The 24,615-nt window shown below is 33.9% G+C and overlaps 1 protein-coding gene across 1 annotated transcript in view; it reads left to right on the top strand.

Moving 5' to 3' along the window:
* The window catches only part of TPR (translocated promoter region, nuclear basket protein), a 66,954-nt gene that overhangs the window by 25,901 nt on the left and 16,438 nt on the right, over positions 1-24,615 (top strand). The window contains 24 exon segments of the mRNA XM_017848052.1: positions 943-1,033; positions 1,036-1,076; positions 1,582-1,722; positions 2,685-2,758; positions 2,760-2,848; positions 5,371-5,537; positions 6,523-6,675; positions 7,119-7,235; positions 8,247-8,450; positions 8,732-8,916; positions 9,355-9,365; positions 9,368-9,501; positions 11,430-11,567; positions 11,660-11,791; positions 13,055-13,185; positions 14,631-14,841; positions 15,716-15,859; positions 16,185-16,383; positions 17,340-17,545; positions 17,756-17,817; positions 18,343-18,551; positions 19,498-19,770; positions 20,557-20,705; positions 21,329-21,412. Of these exon segments, the coding sequence (XP_017703541.1) occupies positions 943-1,033; positions 1,036-1,076; positions 1,582-1,722; positions 2,685-2,758; positions 2,760-2,848; positions 5,371-5,537; positions 6,523-6,675; positions 7,119-7,235; positions 8,247-8,450; positions 8,732-8,916; positions 9,355-9,365; positions 9,368-9,501; positions 11,430-11,567; positions 11,660-11,791; positions 13,055-13,185; positions 14,631-14,841; positions 15,716-15,859; positions 16,185-16,383; positions 17,340-17,545; positions 17,756-17,817; positions 18,343-18,551; positions 19,498-19,770; positions 20,557-20,705; positions 21,329-21,412 (3,345 nt within the window).

The following is a 24,615-nucleotide window of genomic DNA, read 5'->3' as shown; positions in this document are numbered from 1 at the left end:
TTTTTTTTTTTTTTTGAGACGGAGTCTCACTCTGTCGCCCGGGCTGAGAGTACAGTGGCCGGATCTCAGCTCACTGCAAGCTTCGCCCCCCGGGTTTACGCCATTCTCCTGCCTCAGCCTCCCGAGTAGCTGGGACTACAGGCGCCTGCCACCTCGCCCGGCTAGTTTTTTTTTTTTGTATTTTTTAGTAGAGATGGGGTTTCACCGTGTTAGCCAGGATGGTCTTGATCTCCTGACCTCGTGATCCGCCCGTCTCGGCCTCCCAAAGTGCTGGGATTACAGGCTTGAGCCACCGCGCCCGGTCTATAATGCTCTTATAAGGCTGTATTCTTTGTTTTTATCTTGCTCCAACTCCATTGTGAGGAGTGGGCAGCAGCATTTTTTCAAGCTGGTAGAGTGAATTTTATGGTTGATTATTTTTATGAATCATTGTGTGTAAATATGAGTACTTTCAGATTATTGGTTTTCAAAACACTCTCCCTGGTCCCCTTGAGACTCAGAATGTACTGTGGGTTGAGGGGAGGGAGATGATTTAAATAGATGAATCATCACTTTTAAACAGGTACTTAGAAACCAGCTTGGATTCTAAAACTTACAATAATTTAATAGTAGTCAGGTATGATTATAGCAGTCATGCAATTCTGCTCTCTTATTCTTGCATATCAAATTTTTCTTGCTGTTATTTTTTGAAGTCTGGATTGTTAGAACAAGGAACCATAAGTATTTGTAGTAGTCAAAAGATTTTTTCATTGATCATCCCCAAAAATTTTTGCTTCATATTTTAGCACATGAAAGTAAGTTTTGTATTTCCTTGTACAATGAGGAGGTATAGTCTCTAAGAGCATCAAAAAAATGTAGTGATGTATGAATCATTTTATAATCTTAATACATTTTACACCATGTTTTTCAGCATTTTTTTATTTCATTTCTACTTATGTTAAGGTAAGAGCAGAAAATTTGAAGAAGGAAAAGGAAATGCTTAAATTGTCTGAAGTTCGTCTTTCTCAGCAAAGGGAGTCTTTGTTAGCTGAACAAAGGGGCAAAACTTATTGCTAACTAATCTGCAAACAATTCAGGTAACCAATAAAAGACTGTGTAGAAAAAATTTATAAAATTAAATTTAGATTATGTTTGTATCCTCTCAATTTCCTTAATTAGAAAATTTATCCATCACTTTTGTCATCCATTATAATCATTGAATTTTGGAGTTTATTAAGACATTTCAGTATTTTAAATAACATATTGAAAGAAAATTGATTGAAACCATACATTGGTAAGTCCTGAGTTGTATTTACAGTGTACTGTGCAGTTTTACTATTTATAAGATTTAATTCTTAAGTTTTTATTTTCTTTAAAACTTTGGGAAATCTGAGTGATGATTGTAATGTGTTCCATCTCTTTCGTGTATAATAGATGTTTTAATATTGAAAAATACCAGAATACTTTCTTGATAAATACTCTGGATTTTACCTTCTTCATGTAGAAATGGGTTTTAATACTGTATTTCTTTCTTGCCTTTAATTTTTATTTTTTGTATTGCCTTTCTCTTAAGCATAACCAAAAATCTTTTCTTTACTTTAGGGAATACTGGAGCGATCTGAAACAGAAACCAAACAAAGACTTAGTAGCCAGATAGAAAAACTGGAACATGAGATCTCTCATCTAAAGAAGAAGTTGGAAAATGAGGTGGAACAAAGGCATACACTTACTAGAAATCTAGATGTGAGTCCATCAGAGTTCTGAATTTCTGTAGTGTGTTTATGTTCAGTAATTAATCTGGTGTGTGGACAGTCTGCCATCCAAGATGAAGCATGATTTTGAAAAACTTTCTTGCTAAGTTTCTGGCCTCACTCTATACCCAGTAATTTTTAACTGGGTGCCATATATTGTGAGTTTTATTGTGTTGGGTGCTGACTATTTTTGTATTCCTTTAAATCTTCTTGAGCTTTATTCTGAGATGCAGTAAAGTTAATTTAAAATGGTTTGATTCTTTAGACTTTGCCTTTTATGATGTATTAGGTGGGCCCAGAACAGTGTGCATTCTGGAATTATTATTCCCCACTACTGAGGCCAAGACTTTCATGAGTGCTAGTGCCAGTGTCCAGGGCAATTGTGGGGATTTTTTTTTAGTCTGGCTGCTGGGAAGAGGCATTATTCTTGACTTTCTTTGAATGACAGATATTCTTCACTCTTAATTCCTTTGGACAATTCTTCCCGTGTCTGGGGTAGGCGCCTTATATATATGCAGCGATCACTACTCTGGTGAATATTTAAGGAGGACCCTCTGTAGAGCTCCAGGGTACTCTGTGTGTGCACCCCTCCTGTCTTACATTCTGTCTTACAAATTTGAGCTGCTTTGGTCTCCCTGGACTTTCAGATCTGTGTTCTCAATTCAGAGAGTCTCCTGGCCTCTGCCTCATTTCCTCTTCCCTATGTCATAGCCTGGAAACTTTTAAATCAGTAAACCGAGGCAATATAAGGTTCACCTCTTTTGTTTTCCATCTCAGGGATCTCAGTTGTTTCATGTGTTTTCTCTGGTTTTTTTGGCTGTCTCAGGTGTGACAGTAAATCTATTTTCTGTTACTCTCTCTCGACTGAGCTCCAAAGGTCTATAAAAAGATAGTTTGAACCTTTAGTTGCTTAGGAACCTAAAGAGAGTGTTATAAGGTTGATGTATTTTACAGGTTCAACTTTTAGATACAAAGAGACAACTGGATACAGAGACAAATCTTCATCTTAACACAAAAGAACTATTTAAAATGCTCAAAAGAAATTGCTACATTGAAACAGCACCTCAGTAATATGGAAGTCCAACTTGCTTCTCAGTCTTCACAGAGAACTGGTAAAGGTAAATAAAATAAGTAGACCAATATAATTGTAAATAAATAAGTATTTCTTAGTATTATAATATATCCTGTCAGTAATGAATGCTAGTAAAATGAAACAAAAAAGAAACAAAAAAAGCCCAACTTTTTCTTTATATAGTGGTACTCAGTTTTTAATGAATGCTAGTAAAATGGAACAAAAAAACAAAAAAAAACCAACTTTTTCTTTATATAGTGGTACTCAGTTTTGGGCCTACAATAGTAAATTCGCTGTTTTAAAAGATTCAGAATAGTTTGGCTTGGCCTTTGATCAAGGTATGTTCCCAGTTTTCTAATCCTTGAAACTATTTATTGATACTTTAAAAATTATTCTTTCTGAAGAGAGTTATTTGATTTTTAACCCGGGCCCCTTGGAAATGAGGTTACATACCAAATCTACAATGATAAGTTTCTCTTAAAGAAAGAGTTGATTTGTGATCTCCTTTAAAGTAGTATTCCCAATTTTTGCTTATTGGTAGCCTCAGGTAAAACATTTGTTTCATTAGATTTTGCTTCCCTTTTAAATACGTCATTTCAAGTTCAAAGCCTTTGTGTCTCAACAATCTTTCTATATGGTTTTATTTCTTAATACAAGGAAAATAAATGACTAATAAGTGTATGCAGACTTTCTGATTCACACAGTTTTTCAACCTATGGTGCAAAAGCAGTACATGTTCAGTAGAAAATACTTCAGTACAGTATTTGTTCAGTAAATTACATGAGATACTCAACACCTCATTATAAAATAGGCTTTGTGTTAGAAGATTTTGACCAGCTATAGGCTAATGTAAGTGTTCTGAGCACCTTTAAGGTAGTCTAGGCAAAGCTATAAGCTATAAGCTAAGCTATGGTGTTCAGTGAGTTAGGTATATTAAATGTGTTTTCAACTCAAGATAGTTTCAAATTATGATGAGTTTAAGGATGTGCCCCCACTGGGAGTACAGAAGCATCTCTCTGTATATGTGCATATATACAGACTCATAAATATCTGATCCATATAAATAATGGGTATATAATTATCTAGGAGATAAGTATATACTTTCTTGTTGATACCATGTGATAAAACATTCTTTCCAACTTACAGTTTTCTGCCTATTTTATGTACTTGTGATAAAAATTGGGCTAAATGTTAGATTTAAGATTTAGTGTTTTAGAGTAAATAATGTTTAATTATTGGGAGAATCCACCCCCAATATTTCAACATAGGTTCTATTTTCCATAAGTGTTGACTGACTGAGAAATAAAGAGAGACAGTACAAAGAGAGGAATTTTATAGCTGGGCCGCCAGGGGTGACATCACATGTTGGTAGGACCATCATGCCCACCTGAGTCTCAGACCAGCAAGTTTTTATTAAGGGTATCAAAAGGGGAGGGGGTGTAAGAACAGAGAGTAGGCACAAAGATCACATGCTTCAAAAAGCAGAACCACTGATAAGGGTCTAACAAAGATCACATGCTTCTGAGGGAATAAGGCAAAGAGCAAAAGCAGAACCACTGATAAGGGTCTATGTTCAGCAGTGCACATATTGTCTTGATAAACATCTTAAACCAGAAAACAGTTCGAGAGCAGAGAACCGGTGTGACCACAAATTTACCAGGGCTGAGTTTTCCAAACCCTAGTAAACCTGAGGGTTCTGCAGGAGACCAGGGCTTATCTCAGTCCCTATCTCAACTGCACAAGACAGACATTCTCAGAGTGGCCATTCGTAGACCTCCCCGGAGGGATGCATTCTTTTCCCAGGGTATTAATATTAATATTCCTTGCTAGGAAAAGAATTTAGCGATATATTTCCTACTTGCATGTCACTTTATAGGCCCTCTGCAGGAAGAAAAATATGGCTCTTTTTGCCCAACCCCACAGGCAATCAGACCTTATGGTTGTCTTCCCTTGTACGATAAAGATCGCTATTATTCTGTTCTTTTTCAAGGTGCATTGATTTCATATTGTTTAAACACACGTTTTACAGTCAATTTGTCAGTTAACACAGTTATCACAGTGGTCCTGAGGTGACATGCATCCTCAGCTTACGAAGATAACAGGATTAAGAGATTAAAGACAGATATAAGAAATCATAAAAGTATTATTTAAGAACTGATAAATGTCCATGTTAAGATGAAATCTTCACGATTTATGTTCCTCTACCACAGCTCTAGCCGGTCCCTCCATTCGGGGTCCCTGACTTCCCGTAATATTTAATAAATTAAGAGTTCTGTCATTTCTTTGTATAGCTACCTCAGTTTAGTGGAAATATTTGATTGTTCTCTTTTGAATATTCTTTTCTTAATTTTTGTAACGGATTTCAAATATTAATATTTGAATTTTTTGTTTTTGAGGAAGTAACATAACAAAGTACCTGTTTTTATTTTGATATTTGGCATAGATTGAAACATACTTTCTAAATATATCTATATTTGAACCTTAATGCTAATTTCATAAGCTCTTTATAACAGTCATCTCAAATACTATTGGAAATACTAATTTTAACAGAGCTGTTGTATCTTTTAGGTCAGCCTAGCAACAAAGAAGATGTAGATGATCTTGTGAGTCAGCTAAGACAGACAGAAGAGCAGGTGAATGACTTAAAGGAGAGACTCAAAACAAGTACTAGCAATGTAGAACAATATCGAGCAATGGTTACTAGTTTAGAAGAATCCCTGAACAAGGAAAAACAGGTATGTATAATTCTGAACTCAGAATTCAATCTGAACACATTTGTTAACTTTCTTTTTATTAATTAGAGGATTGCTTTGTAAGGCACTGGTATGAATTAGACCAGCGTCATTGCCTTTAACCTTATGAAAGTACTTGAGTCTCATAAGACAGATAAAACAAAAACACAAAATTCATGAAGCAAGGAGGTTATCCTTGCTGTTGGAATGGTCCAGATCAAATGTTGAGAATGAGAGGTCGGGAATGTTATTTGTTTTCTGGGTATGCATGCCTACACGAGAGATGGCATTTGTGCAGATAAAGCCTTGAATGAAGGTATCTGTGTAGGCAAATAGAGCAGAAAGGTATTTTACATAATGGGAACCCTCAGCCATGGTAGAAAGCCTTCAGAAGACAGTTTGTAAAGTGAGTAGTGAAGGGATACAGTTATAAATGTAGTTGATAACCAAATGTGAAAGGTTTTAAATATGTTAAATTATATTCTGTAGTTTTATTAAGAGCCATTGATTTTTTTTTAACATGTCATAATCAGATTTTTTTTTTTTTTGGTTAGAAAATTCATGTGGTAGATTGGAAGATACAATGTTCATTTTGAAGGCTGTAGCAGTAGTCTAGGGCTGCAATTTTAAAAGATTCTTTTGTAGTTGACATCACTGTAAAGACATCACAATGTGTGAGGAAAATACCTTTCGATTGTAGAATAGATGGATTTGGCAAGTGGATATGAGGGTTGAGGGAGAAATGAGAGATTGGAAATTTCATTTCAAAAGAGAAAAATGGCCAGTAGCCAAGTTGAAAGGTAAATGCTTATAGATTTATATGGTGTTTTTGCTTGTTGTTGAATCTTCTAATCACCTTTAATGTATGCTTTTCTAATATAAAGCAAACATTAATTTTCTTATCAAATTAGTTTTGATTTGGAGAAAGTAATTATATGATTTTAAATGTATGTAATTTTTATATCCTACTGTTTGTGATGTGGTAAAGGTGACAGAAGAAGTGCGTAAGAATATTGAAGTTCGTTTAAAAGAGTCAGCTGAGTTTCAGACACAGTTGGAAAAGAAGTTGATGGAAGTAGAGAAGGAAAAACAAGAACTTCAGGATGATAAGAGAAGAGCCATAGAGAGCATGGAACAACAGGTAAATAGGTTAATGGTATTAATGTTGTTGTTGTTTTTTTTTTTTTTTTTACTTGTAAGGATTTGAATTCTTTTAACTAGGTCATTAGTTGCCATTTGGTTCATCTCAACAGAAATTTATTAAAAACGTAGGCAAAATTATGTTTTACTCTTTTCTGTAGCTCTATATACATTTCCCATTGAAATGTTTAGACTACTTTACAGAAATAGGTATCAGTGGTTCTTTTTAAAAGCCCCTACCTGAGACGACTTTTGCAAATGTTAGGGAATGGATAGAGTTGCAAAACTGATTATATCAGGGTTTGAGCATTTTAAATTTAGCAGCAGTTTTTTGGTCTAATTGGATCTTGAAAAATGAGCCTTCAATATAGTAACACTACAATACAGTATTTTCCAAGTAAGGTTGCAATTAATTTTGGTTTTAATCTTGTTCTTTCTACTTAGTTATCTGAATTGAAAAAAACACTTTCTAGTGTTCAGAATGAAGTACAAGAAGCTCTTCAGAGAGCAAGCACAGCTTTAAGTAATGAGCAGCAAGCCAGACGTGACTGTCAGGAACAAGTAAGTGGTGCTGTTATAGCCAGTTAATTGAGAAATGAGCTTTGATCCTAGAGAATGATTCTTACAGTATATTTATGCATTATGAGAACTGGTGGACCTTGGAAAAATTCAAGATTATTTCCACTGTTGTGGAACTTAGGACAAATTGAAAAGTATAGATGAAGGCTAAAAATAAATACATAGTGCAATATTCGTTAACAAAGCAATCTTGACAATGGGAAAACAAAAACAGGAGTAGAAGACTAAGATTTGTACTTGGCTCTCATTTGCAAAAATTATTTTACTATTGTCCTTCACTAGATCCGGTTATAAAATTATAGATACAATTGATTAGAGACAACATTTCCTTAACAAAACAAGAACCTCTTCCTAACATTGTTAATGCATTACTAAGTTTGCACATCTATCGATATACTGCTTTTTATAAAATGTTAAAAAAAAGTCTCATTAGTTTGAGTGTATGTATGTATGTCCACACGTGTTGAAGCTTTTTATAATTTTTTTATAAATGAGAAATGATAAAATAATTCAGGAGTTGGAGTTACTAAAATGGTAGGATGGGATAGGAATACATTTGAAGATATTGGTAATGTTCTTATTTTAAGTTGGGTGTCATGTTAATAGCTATTCGTTTGGTTACTATTCTTTATTGCCTATATATATGTAACATGTATATCACTATTTTAAAATGTAATACAGGGAAATGCTTCAAAGTAAATTTCATTAAAATCAGTGGATCTATAATTTAGTATTTATATAGCTGAGTTATGTTTAGTTTCTTATATCAGAAAGTTTGTCCAAATTGCTACCATCTTCTAAGGGTCATTTCTGACAGTTTTATTATATTTCATTAAGTAGCTAATGCATTAACTTTTAATTTCTTATTTTGCTACATTTAGATTGTCTTTACTTTTATTATTTAAAAAGTTCAATGTGTATCTTTTCCAAAAGTGCTAGCTAGCTTTATGGATTTTTAATCTTTGGTATCAATTGGGGAATAATTTCTTATAGGCTAAAATAGCTGTGGAAGCTCAGAATAAGTATGAGAGAGAATTGATGCTGCATGCTGCTGATGTTGAAGCTCTACAAGCTGCGAAGGAGCAGGTTTCAAAAATGGCATCAGTCCGTCAGCATTTGGAAGAAACAACACAGAAAGCAGAATCACAGTTGTTGGAGTGTAAAGCATCTTGGGAAGAAAGAGAGAGAATGTTAAAGGTATAATTGTAAATCTGAATAGAATGTTCAGTTGAATTCAAAGAATTTTATTTATTTTTTCTTTTTTTTTTTTTGAGATGGAGTCTCGCTCTGTCACCCATGCTGGAGTGCGATGGCGTGATATTGGCTCACTGCAATCTCTGCCTCCCGGGTCAAGCAATTCTCCTGCCTCAGCCTCCCAAGTAGCTGGGATTACAGGCGTTAGCCACTGTGCCTGGCCAAGTTGTTTTTTAAAATGTGTATTGAAAAATCTGCTATTCTGATAGACTCTTGGCTTGCAGGATGAAGTTTCCAAATGTGTATGTCGCTGTGAAGATCTGGAGAAACAAAACAGATTACTTCATGATCAGATCGAAAAATTAAGTGACAAGGTCGTTGCCTCTGTGAAGGAAGGTGTACAAGGACCACTGAATGTATCTCTCAGTGAAGAAGGAAAATCTCAAGAACAAATTTTGGAAATTCTCAGGTAAATCATGTTCTTACTGCCTCATTTCTGTGGTATAACAACTGTGAAATAAAACTACAAATGCATAAATTAAAGAGATTATACATAATTTTGATATGAAGTTCATTCTTCTATTTGTCAAAAAACTTATAACTTTTAACATTTACACATACTAGTAAGTGACTAATAATGATAGTAGGATCTTGAATCTGATAGTAGGAACTAGAGCAGATTTCTCTTGAAAAAATAAATGCCTTTCAGATCATTTTAGAGATGAACATTCTAAAGCCAGTGTCTATAAAAGAAAATAGGAATGCATTTCCCATTATTGTTTATTATTAATAAAAACATGTGAAATAGTTATTAAAGTCAGTGATTTTGTCATCTTACCAAATTACCCAAGTTTTGAAATGTTGGCTTTTAAAATTCACGTAAAATTTTAATATCTCTATTTTGTAGATTTATACGACGAGAAAAGAAATTGCTGAAACTAGGTTTGAGGTGGCTCAGGTTGAGAGTCTGCGTTATCGACAAAGGGTTGAACTTTTAGAAAGAGAGCTGCAGGAACTGCAAGATAGTCTAAATGCTGAAAGGGAGAAAGTCCAGGTAGGTATAGTAAGCTTTAAGAAAGCACTTGTTAAATCAAAAGAGAAGCACTCATTTGTATCTCTACTATTTAGCATAACGTAAAATTTAACTTGAAGTAAGCATTCTTCTAAACTTAAAAATTCATTAAGCTTTTGTTAAACACTAATACAGTATAGTGCTTAAAAATAAAGGCTCTGTAACCACACTGCCTGGTTTCAGATTCTAGCTTCATACCATTAGCTGTGGCGTTGAGTACATTGTTTAACTTCCCTGCCCTTAGTTTCTTCATCTGTAATATTTGGATAATAATGAGGATTAATTCAGTTTGTGCACATGAGGCATTTAAAAGCATGTCTGGTATGTAGTGAGTGCTTAATAAATTCCAACTGTCTTAATTTATTATAGTTATGGTTTATACATGTGGATAGTCATTCTAAGATAAAGTGATTTAAACTGCTACAGAATATCTTTCTCACCCAAGGAGCAAAAGTAGTAAAACTAACAACCAAAGGAAAAGAAGCTGTGGTAGTGAAATGGGTGGTAATAACACAAGCTTGACTCCTTACACCACACTACCACCCAAAGCTTATTGTTGAGTTACTTCATTCTTAGGAGCTACAGTAATATACCCCCACATCTAGAAGGAAGGAAATTAAGATCTTAAAACATTCACCTCTTTTAACTGATAAGTAGTCAGAATGACTATTAAGAAACCATTGAACAGGGAAAAGTAAATAATGAAGTTTATGGGATTTATGTGTTCAGCAGAAGCTAAAGTTTCCAGAATTATATCCTGTTTAATTCAAATGTATCTCACTATGGAAATAATAGAGCCTCCAGTTCAATGGAGTTAATACTTGGAGGAAAAGGGACAGAATCAGAGTCTGTAATAAAGACTGCATATTGTTTCAGTCTTTTCTGCTTCCTTTTTTTTTCCTTTGGGCTATAGAAAGTAAATACTAGAAAATGCCTGCCCACGAACAAGTTCACAGGGGAAAACCAACTCTTAAATACAGGAAGAAGAGAGTCAATAAGTAACATGGATTATATAAAAAGTAATATAATGGGCCGGGCGCGGTGGCTCACGCCTGTAACCCTGCACTTTGGGAGGCCAAGGCAGGTGGATCATGAGGTCAGGAGATCGAGACCATCCTGCCTAACATGGTGAAACCCCATCTCTACTAAAATATAAAAAAATTAGCCGGGCGTGGTGTCAGGCTCCTGTAGTCTCAGCTACTCGGGAGGCTGAGGCAGGAGAATGGTGTGAACCTGGGAGGTGGAGCTTGCAGTGAGCCAAGATCATGCCACTGGACTCCAGCCTGGGCGAGAGAACGAGACTCCATCTCAAAAACTAATAAAACAATAATAATAAAATGTCTGTCTAAGCTTGAACAGTGTAGCATGGCAACCATGAAATATGCTATAGCTTTGAAAATAGTGGAGGAAGAAAGTAATATACCAAATGCAAAAGATGGATAATTATACCCTATGAGAAGGAAAACTTCTTCACAGGTAATTCAGTAAAATTTCTCATAACCAAAATGATGGAACAAAGGATCAAAATAAAGAGATTTCTGAACAAGAGGGAATAAACTGAGATTAAAATAACATTTTAGAACTAATAACTGAATTTAGTGCAGCAAGGAAAAAAAAGATATAGAAAGAAAAAAATAGAGATTTGGATTGATATTTTTACCTAATGTTAATACTTTGTTGGTGGGATTTGTAGCATCTTTTCACTTTTATCTTTGTAATTCTTGTATTTGTTTAAACTGTGCAGTTAGCATGCCTCACAGAAAAGTAAACATGAACTTTCCAAAATTTTAGTTCAAAAAGTTGAAACTTAAATCCTCTTTACTTTGTTGTAGGGAGGATTTGAGCTCATAGGAAGGTAGACTTTCAACTATTGTTAGATGTTGGTATGTATATTTATTTGAAATGTTTAGGTAACTGCAAAAACAATGGCTCAGCATGAAGAACTGATGAAGAAAACTGAAACAATGAATGTAGTTATGGAGACCAATAAAATGCTAAGAGAAGAAAAGGAGAGACTAGAACAGGATCTACAGCAAATGCAAGCAAAGGTTTGTTGCTTGGTTATCAAGAGTGGAAGCATGTTATTTTTAATAATAAGTGAATTTTTACATTTGTTGTTAAATATTGGCATGACTTTCAGGTAAGAAAACTGGAGTTAGATATTTTACCCTTACAAGAAGCAAATGCTGAGCTGAGTGAGAAAAGCGGTATGTTGCAGGCAGAGAAGAAGCTGTTGGAAGAGGATGTCAAACGTTGGAAAGCACGTAACCAGGTAAATGCAGTTAAAACTCTTCCAAAACATGGAAACATGTGTTTTTAATAATAGGGGAAACTTAGGGGGATAAAAATATTTGAAGAACTAGTGAAAATTGTGTTTATTAGTGAAAGTCTATTATGTTATTAATACATGTAAATATTTGACATGTTAAACAGAACCCAATTTATTAAAATTTTGTTGCATTATATACATTTCTAAAAGCAGTTACTTTATTTTCCATAATTTAAAAGTTTTAGGCTTTCATTTTATCTCTAAAATATTTTTATACATGAAAATAGAAATCTGAGGCCAGACATGGTGGCTCATGCCTGTAATCCCAGCACTTTGGGAGGCCAAGATGGGAGGATTGCTTGAGCCCAGAAGTTTGAGACCAGCCTGGGCAATGTAGTGAGACTCCATCTCTACAAAAAATTAAAAATTAGCTGAGCATGGTGGTGCATGCCTGTAGTCCCACCTACTTGGGAGGCTGAGGCCAGAGGATTACTTGAGCCTAGGAGGTCGAAGCTACAGTGAGTTGTGATCATGCTACTGCATGCTAGCCTGGGTGAGAGAGGGAGACGCTGTCTCAAAAAAAAAGCAAACTAGGAATCTGTATACTTTATTGAATTTATTGAAGCACTTTAAAAAGACTTGTTCACTGGAACGTTTTTAGGGAGATGAAACCATGTAACATACTGTGGTTAGAAACTCAGCTCTTTACTCAAACAAAAGGTTAGAAATCTGCCTTGCATGTATTAGGTATATGACTTGGGAGAGTTTCTTAACCTCTTGGAGCTTTAGTTCTCCTCATTTGTAAAATGAGGGACACTCTTATCACCTTTCGTGTGATAAAAAATGTAATACACGTAAAACATGTTACCTGGCATCTACAGAAGGTTTGTGTGTTTAACTTGTAATACATTATCTATATTTCTTTTTCTTTTAAATGTCACTTCAATGAAATTATGTACTTAATATTGAAAGTTTTGATTCCTTGGATCCCTTTATTTGGCTTCTAACTAATCTGAAATGTTTATTCATAAATATGAAAATATAATGAGCAGTTAATGACATTTGATTTTTTTTCCTCTTCCATTTTGGCTAGACTTCTTAGCCAAACCAAAGCTAAGTTTGATCTTAGTATCTTGTAGTTCCATGCTTGATTACTTTACATGCAAGACACCTAATGTAAACATAATCAGATATTCTTCCATTTTATTATAGCACATTTGTTTCATAAAACCTAAAAAAATCAAGTAAGCATTTTTGTTATTCTAGCATCTAGTAAGTCAACAGAAAGATCCAGATACAGAAGAATATCGGAAGCTCCTTTCTGAAAAGGAAGTTCATACTAAGCGTATTCAACAGTTGACAGAAGAAATTGGTAGACTTAAAGCTGAAATTGCAAGGTATATTGAAAGAAGCCTTAAATCGTATATAATATATAAAATCTTAAAGATGTTTATTTTACTTATTTACATGACTCCCCAAGTGCCTGCCTCGTGGTTTTAGAAAGAATGGAAAGTGCTAGAGCACCCATATCTGACTTGCGTCTACTTTGTAGAGTCAAGCAGTGATTTAATATTATGCCCTCATATATAAAGTATATGTGAGAATATCCTCCTTATAGATAATTATTTCTCTATATTTTATTTTTTAAAGAGCTACTCAGTAGAAGTCTAAAGCTAAATTTATAGCTATCAAAGACTTTTACAAGTAGTTTTTGTTGTTGTTGTTGTTGTTGCTGTTGTTTTGGTTAGCTTATATTTGTGACTCTGTAAGGCAAGTGGGTTTTATCGTTTTGGCTTTTTTGTTCCTTTTTGTGGAGAACAGTGTTTCCCTCTGTTGCCCAGGCAGGTCTCAAACTCCTGGGCTCAAGCTGTCCTCCCACTTCTGCCACCCTAAGAGCTGGGATTACAGGCATGAGCCATCATGCCTGGCCAAGGGAAGTTTTTAAGTATTAATTTTTTCTTAATGAACTAATAGCAAAGTGTTGCCCCTTTAAAATTAAGAGATTAAATATTAATGTTTCCGGTTTACCTTTTTTTAAACTTTAGTGTAATTTGCCCATATCATGGCCCTATTTATATATTGCTTTACAACTTACAAATTTTTGTGTTTTTTATACATACTTATGTATATATATTTTCTTTATAGCAATAGTCTAGCATATTAAGTAGAAGAGTTATATTTTAATCTTAAAAATGAAGGACCTAAGATTCAAAAAGATTGACTACCTAATTCAGACCATCTGATTTCAAGTTCAGTTCAAAATTAACCCGTACTCTTAATTCAGGCCATCTGATTTCAAGTTCAGTCCAGGATATAGTATAGGCGTTGGCAAACTATAGCCCACAGACCAAATGTGACCCATGATTTGGTTTTGCACAGCCTATAAGCTAAGACTGATTTTTATATTTTTAAAGCATTGTTGAAGAAAAATGCAGCAAAGACTTTGTGGCTTGCAAAGTATAGCATATTCTAATATCCAGCCCTTTACAGAAAAAATTTGACAATACTCAATGCAGTAGAAAGAGGGTGGGTTTTGCTCTCAAGGAAGTCTGAATTAAAATCTGGGTACCATCACTTGATTTTAGTTTGTGAAACTGCGCATGTTACTTGACCACTGATAACTCCGTTTTTCTCATCTCTAAAATGCACATGTAAACCTATGTAATAAGATCTTGCCGAAGGGCTGTGAATTTGTAAGGTCTTACCTTTGGAGTATGCAGGTATTTTTTAGGATCTTCAAAAAAAATTTATTAAAGCAGTATAACGTAAAGTTACATTGAACTTCAAAATTTGAAAAACATCTCATATATTTAATCTTTATTTTTTCCTCCATTTTTTAAAGATCAAATGCATCTTTGACTAACAACCAGAACTTAATTCAGAGTCTGAAGGAAGATCTAAATAAAGTAAGAACTGAAAAGGAAACCATCCAGAAGGACTTAGATGCCAAAATAATTGATATCCAAGAAAAAGTCAAAACTATTACTCAAGTAAAGAAAATTGGACGTAGGTACAAGACTCAATATGAAGAACTTAAAGCACAACAAGATAAGGTATTTTGAAGAAGCTTTTCTTACAAAACAAAATTAGGATGAATGTTACAAAATCTTATTTCTTTGTAATTTTGAATATTACTAGCTTTTAGATACTGAACTCGTGTAACCATATATGATATCTTTATTTAAGATTAGTTATTTAATATGCTGAAAATGCATTATAAACTCACAAATTTTGGTAAATACTAGATATTTTGGTTCAGTTTTCACCTTTCAAGTACTCTCCATTTTCAAAGCTATGTTCTTATAACTCATTGGTAATTACCGTTGGATATTTAAAAATGATGACTAATCAGGTTTTGTATAGTTTTAAATAAATTATTTATGTTAACCACCTATCAAAAAAGTTGAGAAATCTTTATTATATTTATGTTTTGAATCTAAATGTTGCTTTTAATTCCTGAAGGTAAGGAATTTGTATATTGAGAATTACGTATTTATTACATGTTGGATTAGAAAATAAAGAAAAAAATTCGCAATTACTACCCCTTTGTTTTAGCCACTATTAGTACATTAGTATCCCTTTTCATACATGTAAGCAATGTTTTTTCAAAGAAATAATATTATATGCTTATATTCTTTTGTAGTCTGCTTTTTTCACTTGATTCATTATTATGAAAATGCAGTTCAGTGTTGAAAATTCAACTATAATGCATCATTTTGATTAGCTGTTTAGTATTCAGTTATGTGGAAAACCACAACTAGTTGCCCGTTTTTGGAGATTACAGTTGTTTCATAGAAAATTCTGTTTTGAATACCTTCAAGGATAAAGTTTCTTTGCAAAGCTGTGATTATTTTCTTAGACAAACTTGCAGAAATGGAATTACTAAACATAAATATGTAAGTGTATTCTTACTGTTTGTTGTCTTAGGTTATGGAGACATCGGCTCAGTCCTCTGGAGACCATCAGGAACAGCATGTTTTAGTCCAGGAAATGCAGGAACTCAAAGAAACACTCAACCAAGCTGAAACAAAATCAAAATCACTCGAGAGTCAAGTAGAGAATCTGCAGAAGGTATGAGTGTGAGAACAGTCTGTTCCTAATTCTTTCCTGTTATACATCTAAAGAAATAAGCTCTAACTACTGACACTTTCTCTTGACACTTTCTCTTACCCTGTGGGAATGGATACATTTTATTCTTTTTACTTGGAGTGGCTCATGTATGTAAGTAGTACCCAGTCATCTTCAGGTGTGCATTTAGTTGGTCTGACCACCATTTTTATACTTCTATTTAATCTTTTAAAGAGCAAATTAATAAGTTATACTTTAAGTTGCTACCACATACCGTTTGTATTGAAATGATTGAATTCCATGGTGAATACTTTGTTTTCCTTTAAAGACATTATCTGAAAAAGAGACAGAAGCAAGAAATCTCCAGGAACAGAGTGTGCAACTTCAGTCTGAACTTTCACGACTTCGTCAGGATCTTCAAGATAGAACCACACAGGAGGAGCAGCTCCGACAACAGATAACTGAAAAGGAAGAAAAAACCAGAAAGGCTATTGTAGCAGCAAAATCAAAAATTGCACACTTAGCTGGTAAATACCTGTTTAAAGTTTGAACTTGGTAGTGAAAGTTGGTTGTGTGTTGCAGGCTTAAAATTAAATGGAATAGAAATAAAAGGTATCTACTATGAAGGGTGTGTTTGTGTCTGTGTGTGTGCGTGCCTTAAATATTAGGAATAATTAGTTGGACACAAAGAGCAACCCTAATTTTCAAGTGATGAGGATGTCCTTGATATGATGAAATTTTTCTCAATTGTTGGCTGGCCGTAGATAATGGAGTACTGCTATCCTTCTGCTTTCATGAATAACAATTGTATCTTGTGACAGAGATCCTTTGAGCCCAGACCATGCTGCCTACACACCTTATGTAGACTGCATAAAGATCTTTACCAGTCCAGGGATTTTTTTGTGCCTCATTTGGTAGAGGGCCCCTCTAGCTCTTCGGGGAGAGTATCATGTCAAATTTATGAAGAACCTAGTTCTTCAAGGCTCAGGGGTTTATTCAGCGTTGCCTGTCAGTCTGCTGAGTAGTTAAATAAAATGTCAAACCAGTTGGGTTTTGTTACAGGCATTTTTTTTTTAAATGATCTCTAAGACAATGTCCTAAAACTTACTTGATTTTAAAAGTTCTTGAATTATTTTAAACAGTGCTGTAGATTATATGAAATAAAATTTTGCAATTCATAATAATGAATTGAATGATACATTGAAATATAAAAGGGCTTCTGCTAACCCAGATCTTTAGTTTGTTGAGATTTTAGTTAGGAAAAAGTAAATTTTTATGTTGGAGTGAGTATATTTTATATTCTAGTAATAAATTAAAACGTGAATGTACTTAGAACTTTGCTCATTGAGATATATAGTATATCATAACTAATGTAGATGTTACAGTAGTAGAATCTGATGTGACCATGTGTCAATTAAGTGCATAAATGTTGTTTTAAATGTTTGATTATAATATTAATATAATCACCTGGTTACTTCTTTAGGTGTAAAAGATCAGCTAACTAAAGAAAATGAGGAGCTTAAACAAAGGAATGGAGCCTTAGATCAGCAGAAAGACGAATTGGATGTTCGTATTACTGCTCTAAAGTCCCAATATGAAGGTCGAATTAGTCGCTTGGAAAGAGAACTCAGGGAGCATCAAGAGAGACACCTTGAGCAGAGAGATGAGCCTCAAGAACCTTCTAATAAGGTGATTAGCTAATTCTGCTTAAGTAACAAATTGTTCTTCTTTGTACACTTTACTTGAAAGTGCCTGGTGACATAGGAGCCTTTGTCAGAGTGAATTTTGGCTAAAATTCAACGTGTGCAGAGAGAATTAACAATAGTGAAATATTTTTTGTAGCATTTTTAGTGGACTCTTGTGGGCTAGGAACAACAATCAAGAGCTTTCTCTTTATAGGTCCCTGAACAGCAGAGACAGATCACGTTGAAAACAACTCCAGCTTCTGGTGAAAGAGGAATGTGAGTTTTAGTTATTTCATAGTCTTTTTCTTTTAAAGCTCGGGTAATATCTAGTGATCTTTCTGTTTAGGAAACAGAAATCTGTGTATTCTATTGTAAAAACATAATCTAAAGAGTTATTTTCTCTGCAAAACTGTATCATATGTTTGCCAACTTGTTTTCAGCATACTTTCAGTCCTATCAGATGAAGCTTTGTGACAGAGAAAACATCTCTCATCTTTTAGTTTACAGTTGGTTTCTAAGGCTGCTACTGATTTTCCCCGTGATATTACATGATGACAGATATAAAATGCTGGGCTGAGACTTGGGTTCACCAATTCAACAGCTGGATACATTCTGCATTGTCAGGATGCACCACGCTGGAGCATTCTCTGTATAGTTTTTAATGCTTAAATTCAAAACAGCTTTAATAAGGCTCTGAAATATTTAGTGAACAAAAAAATAGAGACCTGTACTCACTGTGTTTTTAAAAGTATTTGTGTAATAATTTGTTATTAATTATTCTTGCATTTTCTCCTCTATTAGTGCCAGCACATCAGACCCACCAACAGCCAATATCAAGCCAACTCCTGTTGTGTCTACTCCAAGTAAAGTGACAGCTGCAGCTTTGGCTGGAAATAAGTCAACACCCAGGGCTAGTATCCGCCCAATGGTTACACCTGCAACTGTTACAAATCCCACTACTACCCCAACAGCTACAGTGATGCCCACTACACAAGTGGAATCACAGGAAGGTTAGTGAAATAATACAGATCTGATTAGACTGATTGCTTATTTAGATTTATTATGAGAAGATGACAGTAATTTCAAAGATAAATGAAGCATCCAGTACAGCTGAAGTCAGCATCATTATAAAAATGGGTGTTTAATATTTGAAGTACATACTTCTAGGACCAAAATTTTCACTTGTAATGACAAAGAATATATGAAATCCACTTTGGAAAATCATACTGAATTACTGGCTCAACCCAACATTGCTTTCTCACTGAACCTGACCATTTCATTGCTTTCTTCAGTTTTTTCCCATGACACTCTGTTACTCATTACAGCAATTACAACTTTGTATTTTATTCTGTGGTATACATGCTTTTTTACTCCACTACCTTGAGCTCCTCAAGGGCAAAAATCTTGGCTTCTTATTGTTTAATCCCTTTACCTAACTCCACAGTAGGTGTTCAGTAAAACTTTGCTACCTGCATATTTCCTTATATTCTTATCTTGATAAATGTTAGAATTCAGTAAGTTATTCAAGTGTATCTGTGCTATGAAAATAGAGAATGTTTTATTTCAACTACATCGAATAAACTAAATATATTACTAATTATATTTACTATCTGTTATATCAATTAAAACAAAATGATGCTTAATGAAAATTCTAATTTTACTTCCAGCTTAATTTTATTAATTTTATTCAACAGTAATTTAAATGAATAGATGCAAAATCAGTTTCGGATACTTATTTATTTATTAATTCAGCCAACATTTTATTATATGCTACCGTATCAATTACATAGGGAATTTAAAAATCCGTAATACATTACCTTTACCCACAGTGTATTTGTCTACTAAGTGCCAAGAGAATCCTTGTGAAAGGTGACATTTACCGCAGAATAGGGAAAGATAATTTCAGCTTTGATGAAAGTAGAAGGTTTATATTCAGCATTATAATTATTTTTTCAGCTATGCAGTCAGAAGGGCCTGTGGAACATGTTCCAGTTTTTGGAAGCACAAGTGGATCCGTTCGTTCTACTAGTCCTAATGTCCAGCCTTCTATATCTCAACCTATTTTAACTGTTCAGCAACAAACACAGGCTACAGCTTTTGTGCAACCCACCCAACAGAGTCATCCTCAGATTGAGCCTGTCAGTCAGGAGTTATCTTCAAACATAGTAGAGGTTGTTCAGAGTTCACCAGTTGAGCGGCCTTCTACTTCCACAGCAGTATTTGGCACAGGTAAGATTAATTTTAAAATGAAATCAGAGTAGACCTATGCATTTATAAGATCTCGAGTATATCTTGAGTTATATATCTTGAATATATCTTGAGTGTTCTTTGTACAAATGAAGTTAGAGTAAACCTATACAATTATGATATCTTGGATATAATACATATCACAAGTATTCTTTGTGCATACTTGCTTTCTACCAGATATTAGAATGAATGAATGTATTACTAACATTGTATTTCATGTTTACTGCTGAATATGACTTTTAGATCAGTTGTTTGTCATTAAGATGATTCTCCCCCTCCAGTTACGTTTTTTACTGGTTTTACCTACTAACACAAAACATATTGTATGTAATTTAACAGAGGTCCTGAGGACTAAAAGACACCTAAGATAAGACTATATACTGATTTACATACAGTGTACATTTTTTCTTATTCAAGGAGTCCTGAGTTTTGTAGAAGGTCCCATGTAAACTTTGTAAATAACAACATATTAGTACAATCTCAGTGAATCAGATATATTGTAAAAATTGGTTGGCTTTATTAAGCAAAGCATGGGTTGGTATAAAAACATTGACTCAGAGCGTAAGTTGCTCTTTGTTTACCCATAGCTTAGCAGAAACAAATTATGTTGATGCATTGATCTAGGAGTTGGTTGAGCATATTTTAATAATCTGTACAATTAAATGTTTACTGTGTTCTCCTTTAGTTAAGTGACCATATTGGGTAAATTATCTTTATCTAAATTGAGTTATGATCATGCTCTAATTCAAGATTTATGTAATTTCAAAGTTTCGGCTACCCCCAGTTCTTCTTTGCCAAAGCGTACACGTGAAGAGGAAGAGGATAGCACCATAGAAGCATCAGACCAAGTCTCTGATGATACAGTGGAAATGCCTCTTCCAAAGAAGTTGAAAAGCGTTACACCCGTAGGAACTGAGGTGCATAAAGTTCTTTTTGTCGATTTTAACCTTTACCAGTAGGTTTAAGGTACTGTTTTCAGTTATAGCCTAGAGAAAATTAACCTTTCGGGACCAAAATGTATTATCTGGAAAACACTTTTATTGAACTTTCTACAAAGATTCCACTGACAACCCAGGTATTGTTGCCAACAGTGTTTTATGTTCTTGCATATCTTTAATTTGTTTCTATTTCAATAAAAAAACACAGTTATAAAAACATAAATTGAATTTCATCTCAAAGCTTTTAAATATCATGGACATAAACTGTTACCTGCTGTCTTTTTCTAAGGATTAACTAAAATTATATTCCTTTTTGTTGTTAAGTCTTAAATTGTAATGAAGCAGGTTTCAATTTCAAACATTAAAGGCTACTAACATTAACTTGTATTAGCATGTATTAATGTTCAATAAACCTTGTTTTGTGTATACTGAGGAGGAATGTGATTATAATTTTTAAATAAAAATTTTTTTATTTTTCTATAGTTTCATAAAATTAAAGATTCGAAGGGTTTTTTCAAATGAGAGAACTAACAAAAACAGGTAACCCTTCATCTTCATCTACTACACTGATGTGGTTAATATATTAGTGTATTATGATACAGGAAGAAGTTATGGCAGAAGAAAGTACTGATGGAGAGGTGGAGACTCAGGTATACAACCAGGATTCTCAAGATTCTATTGGAGAAGTAAGTAAAAACATACCTGAAGTAGCAAACTGTTGCTTTTCATGAATGAAATTAGCTTTGACAGATTGAAACATTATTTGGTCTTTTTTTTTTTTACTTGTTCTTATTATGTTTAATGAAATTAAAGTAATCATTGCAGAGTCTGCTTTCTTTTACTCCTATGAGTATAGTGTACTGCCTTCTAAACTTATATTAAAGAAATGTTTTTGTTCATATATAGCACAGTTTTCCAGATTTTTTAGAGTTGTGAGCCAATATTTTTCACTATTTTAATTACATGGAATACAAGAGTGCTGGTTGCGTCTCGAGTTAATTCATAGTGCCCCATTTGCTGCTTCTCTCTTACTCCCCTGTATTATTTGCCTTACAGAATTAAAGTAATCCATAAGAGGAAATGCATTTATGCACCTCTTCATTTTTTGATCTCTCATTGAGTTTCCTCTAGAGCAGTTTTACTAGTGGAGAGAATATAGACCCTGAAGTTACAAAGCATGAGGTGAGCTTTGTGACTGTAAAGCATGTCCTTAATTCCCTGCATTGTCTCATTTGTCAAAAAATACAATTTTTAGTACTGTAAAATACCTAAAGTAGTACCTGCCACATATTAGGCACTCAGGGTATTATTACTTTCCTTTCTTCCCTCTGTCCCACAAAATGAGAATTCATATTGTCATCCAGAAGACCCCCAGGGTGGCTAAATAGTGTTTAATAGAAAGGAGAGCTTTATTAGTGATATCGTTTTACTAATGAGGAAGAGATAGTCTCCAGCATGGACCAGAGGTGTTTTGTCTTCACACAGGACAGGGACAGGTGTGGTTATATGCCTCACAGGGTCCTTATTACACAATAGAGTCATACATATTCAGCAGATTTGGGGAAAAAGCTATACATATTTATGAGGGGAACTGAGCATATGCACAATAGGTAAACCTATATAATATACATTGTGTGTTCACTTTGGGGCAGAGTTTTAGCACTAAAATGAGCTGGAATCTGGCTCTTTGTGTGAAGAGTGAACAAAAGATGAATTACAGGACACAAAGACAGTTTGTGCACAGCCTCTTTAAGCAGGCTGAAACTAGCTTAAGGTATCTGCTGCAGTTGTTTGCCAGTGCTGTCTACAGTCAGAGTTGTAGTGGTCTGGATTGTAAATCAGAGATAGGAGTCTGATAACTTGCCTGATAGCTCCAGTTAGAGGAGTTTAGCAAAGGCGTATTTTTTTTAATTGTATATATGAATTTAGAAATTTGCCATGCCAGCCAGGCCCTGAACCCTTGACCTACAGGTAACTTTTGTTTCCTTTACCTTAGGGTTTGTCTTAGTTGACAAAATGGCATCTATTTTGGTCTCTCAGATCACAATATATGATAGTAATTAAATATCAATGTTTAACACCGAACTCATTACTATATGCCAAATGTTGATCTAAGAAATTTTTATTTATTGACTAATTTAATCTTCATTATACCTCATAGTTACAGAAACTGATACCCAGATAAAGTAGTGTACCGAAGTTCACATAGCATTGGAACTCAGATTCAAACCCAGGCTGCGTAGTTTTCAACTGTCCTAAGCTTGAAACAGTACTTTTCTCTGGATAAACTTTCTGAATCATATTATGCTGTAATTACTTTATCCATGTAAAATTAAGGAATTATCTCAAGCTAACCATAAATAGCCATATCGCAAGTAAATTTTAGTTTCTTAGCTGCATTAATTTTGTAAGCTAATTTTACCAGCTTTCTTTGACTGAAAACACTAAACTAAATCTTCAGATGAATATGTAGTACAGGTCGAACATCCCTAATTTGAAAATTCAAAACTTTTTAGGTGCCAATGTGCAAGCCACATGTGTAATGTTCCACAGCTGACCTAATGTGATGGGCCACAGTCAAAACAGTCAGAACCTCATTTTACACACAAACTATTAAAATTACTGTGTCATATTAACTTCAGGCTGTGTGTATAAGGTATATATGAAACATAAATGAATTTTGCATTTATGCTTGGATCTTATAGATATCTCTATGGATATGCAAATATTCCAAAATCCTAAAAAATCCAAAATCTGAAACACTTCTGGACCCAGGCATTTTAGATAAGTTATTCAGAGCATACTATAATTGATATCTTTTTCATCTGTCCTCAGAGAGCATTGTTTCTGAAGAACATAATAATTTGAAAATAATAAGATGTGAATTTCTGCTTTCTTGTCAGACTTCGTTAAATTATACTGAAATCTTCTGCGAAAGCTTTTTCTCGAAATTGGCAAAATTGTCTGTGACTCCAGAATACCATTTGGATTTTTATTCCACCCTTCTAGCATTGTCTACTGAATGTGTAACAGTTTATTTTCTGATTTTCTGACAGTGAAGCAGATGTTCTTTACAAGTGATGCTTTTCTGAAATAAGCATGTCACTTTGAGGCACTTTTTAAATTAAATCATGACTTACTCATTTTTTCCATTATGGCACATGTAATTTTTTATGAATGTCTTAGTTTAAAAGATATTGTTGCTGGCTTATATGAAAAAATGATTTTAGTGAGTGCTTAAGCCAAAACGACATTTAACTTTTGATAGTAAATGTTATAAATGAAGTTAAAATAATAGTTTATTTCAGTAGTTAACAAAATAGAATTGTGGAAATAGATTGAGCAAGGAATTATCTAGTATCTGATAAATTTATTTTGGTGTGAAGGCTTGGAATAATTGGAGTTTTGGGGAGGGAAGAAGTTCTTTGTAAAAAGACAATGATAATAACTTAGGTATTCAGTGCTTTTCTTTGTGAAAAGACAATGGTAATAGCTTATTTATTCAGTGCATTTCCAAATTAGTTCTAGTTTGGGGAAACCTTCTCTTAAAACACTGCAGACCCATGAGTATGTTTTTTTTTTTTTTCTGACTTTGGTCTGTAGCTGTATTGTACACTCTCCACACTGGCCATTGAGCAACTGAGAAATGGCTGTCCAGATTGGTATAAATATAAAATATACATCAGATTTTTGAAGACTTAGTAGAAATTTTAAAATGTGAAATATCTGGTTAATAATTTTTACATTGATTACATGTTGAAATAATATTTTGGGTATATTGGTTAAGTATATTATTAAAATTGATTTCACCTTTTTTTTAAAGCAGCTACTAAAAAATTTAAAATTACATATTTCTGTCTCACAGCACTGATATATGATATCACACTAA

This window comes from Rhinopithecus bieti, unplaced genomic scaffold, assembly GCF_001698545.2.
Source record: "Rhinopithecus bieti isolate Rb0 unplaced genomic scaffold, ASM169854v2 scaffold_27006, whole genome shotgun sequence".
In the NCBI taxonomy this organism is placed as follows: Eukaryota; Metazoa; Chordata; class Mammalia; order Primates; family Cercopithecidae; genus Rhinopithecus; species Rhinopithecus bieti.
Note: the sequence above shows the minus strand (reverse complement) of the source record. Positions and strands in the feature narration are given on the sequence as shown.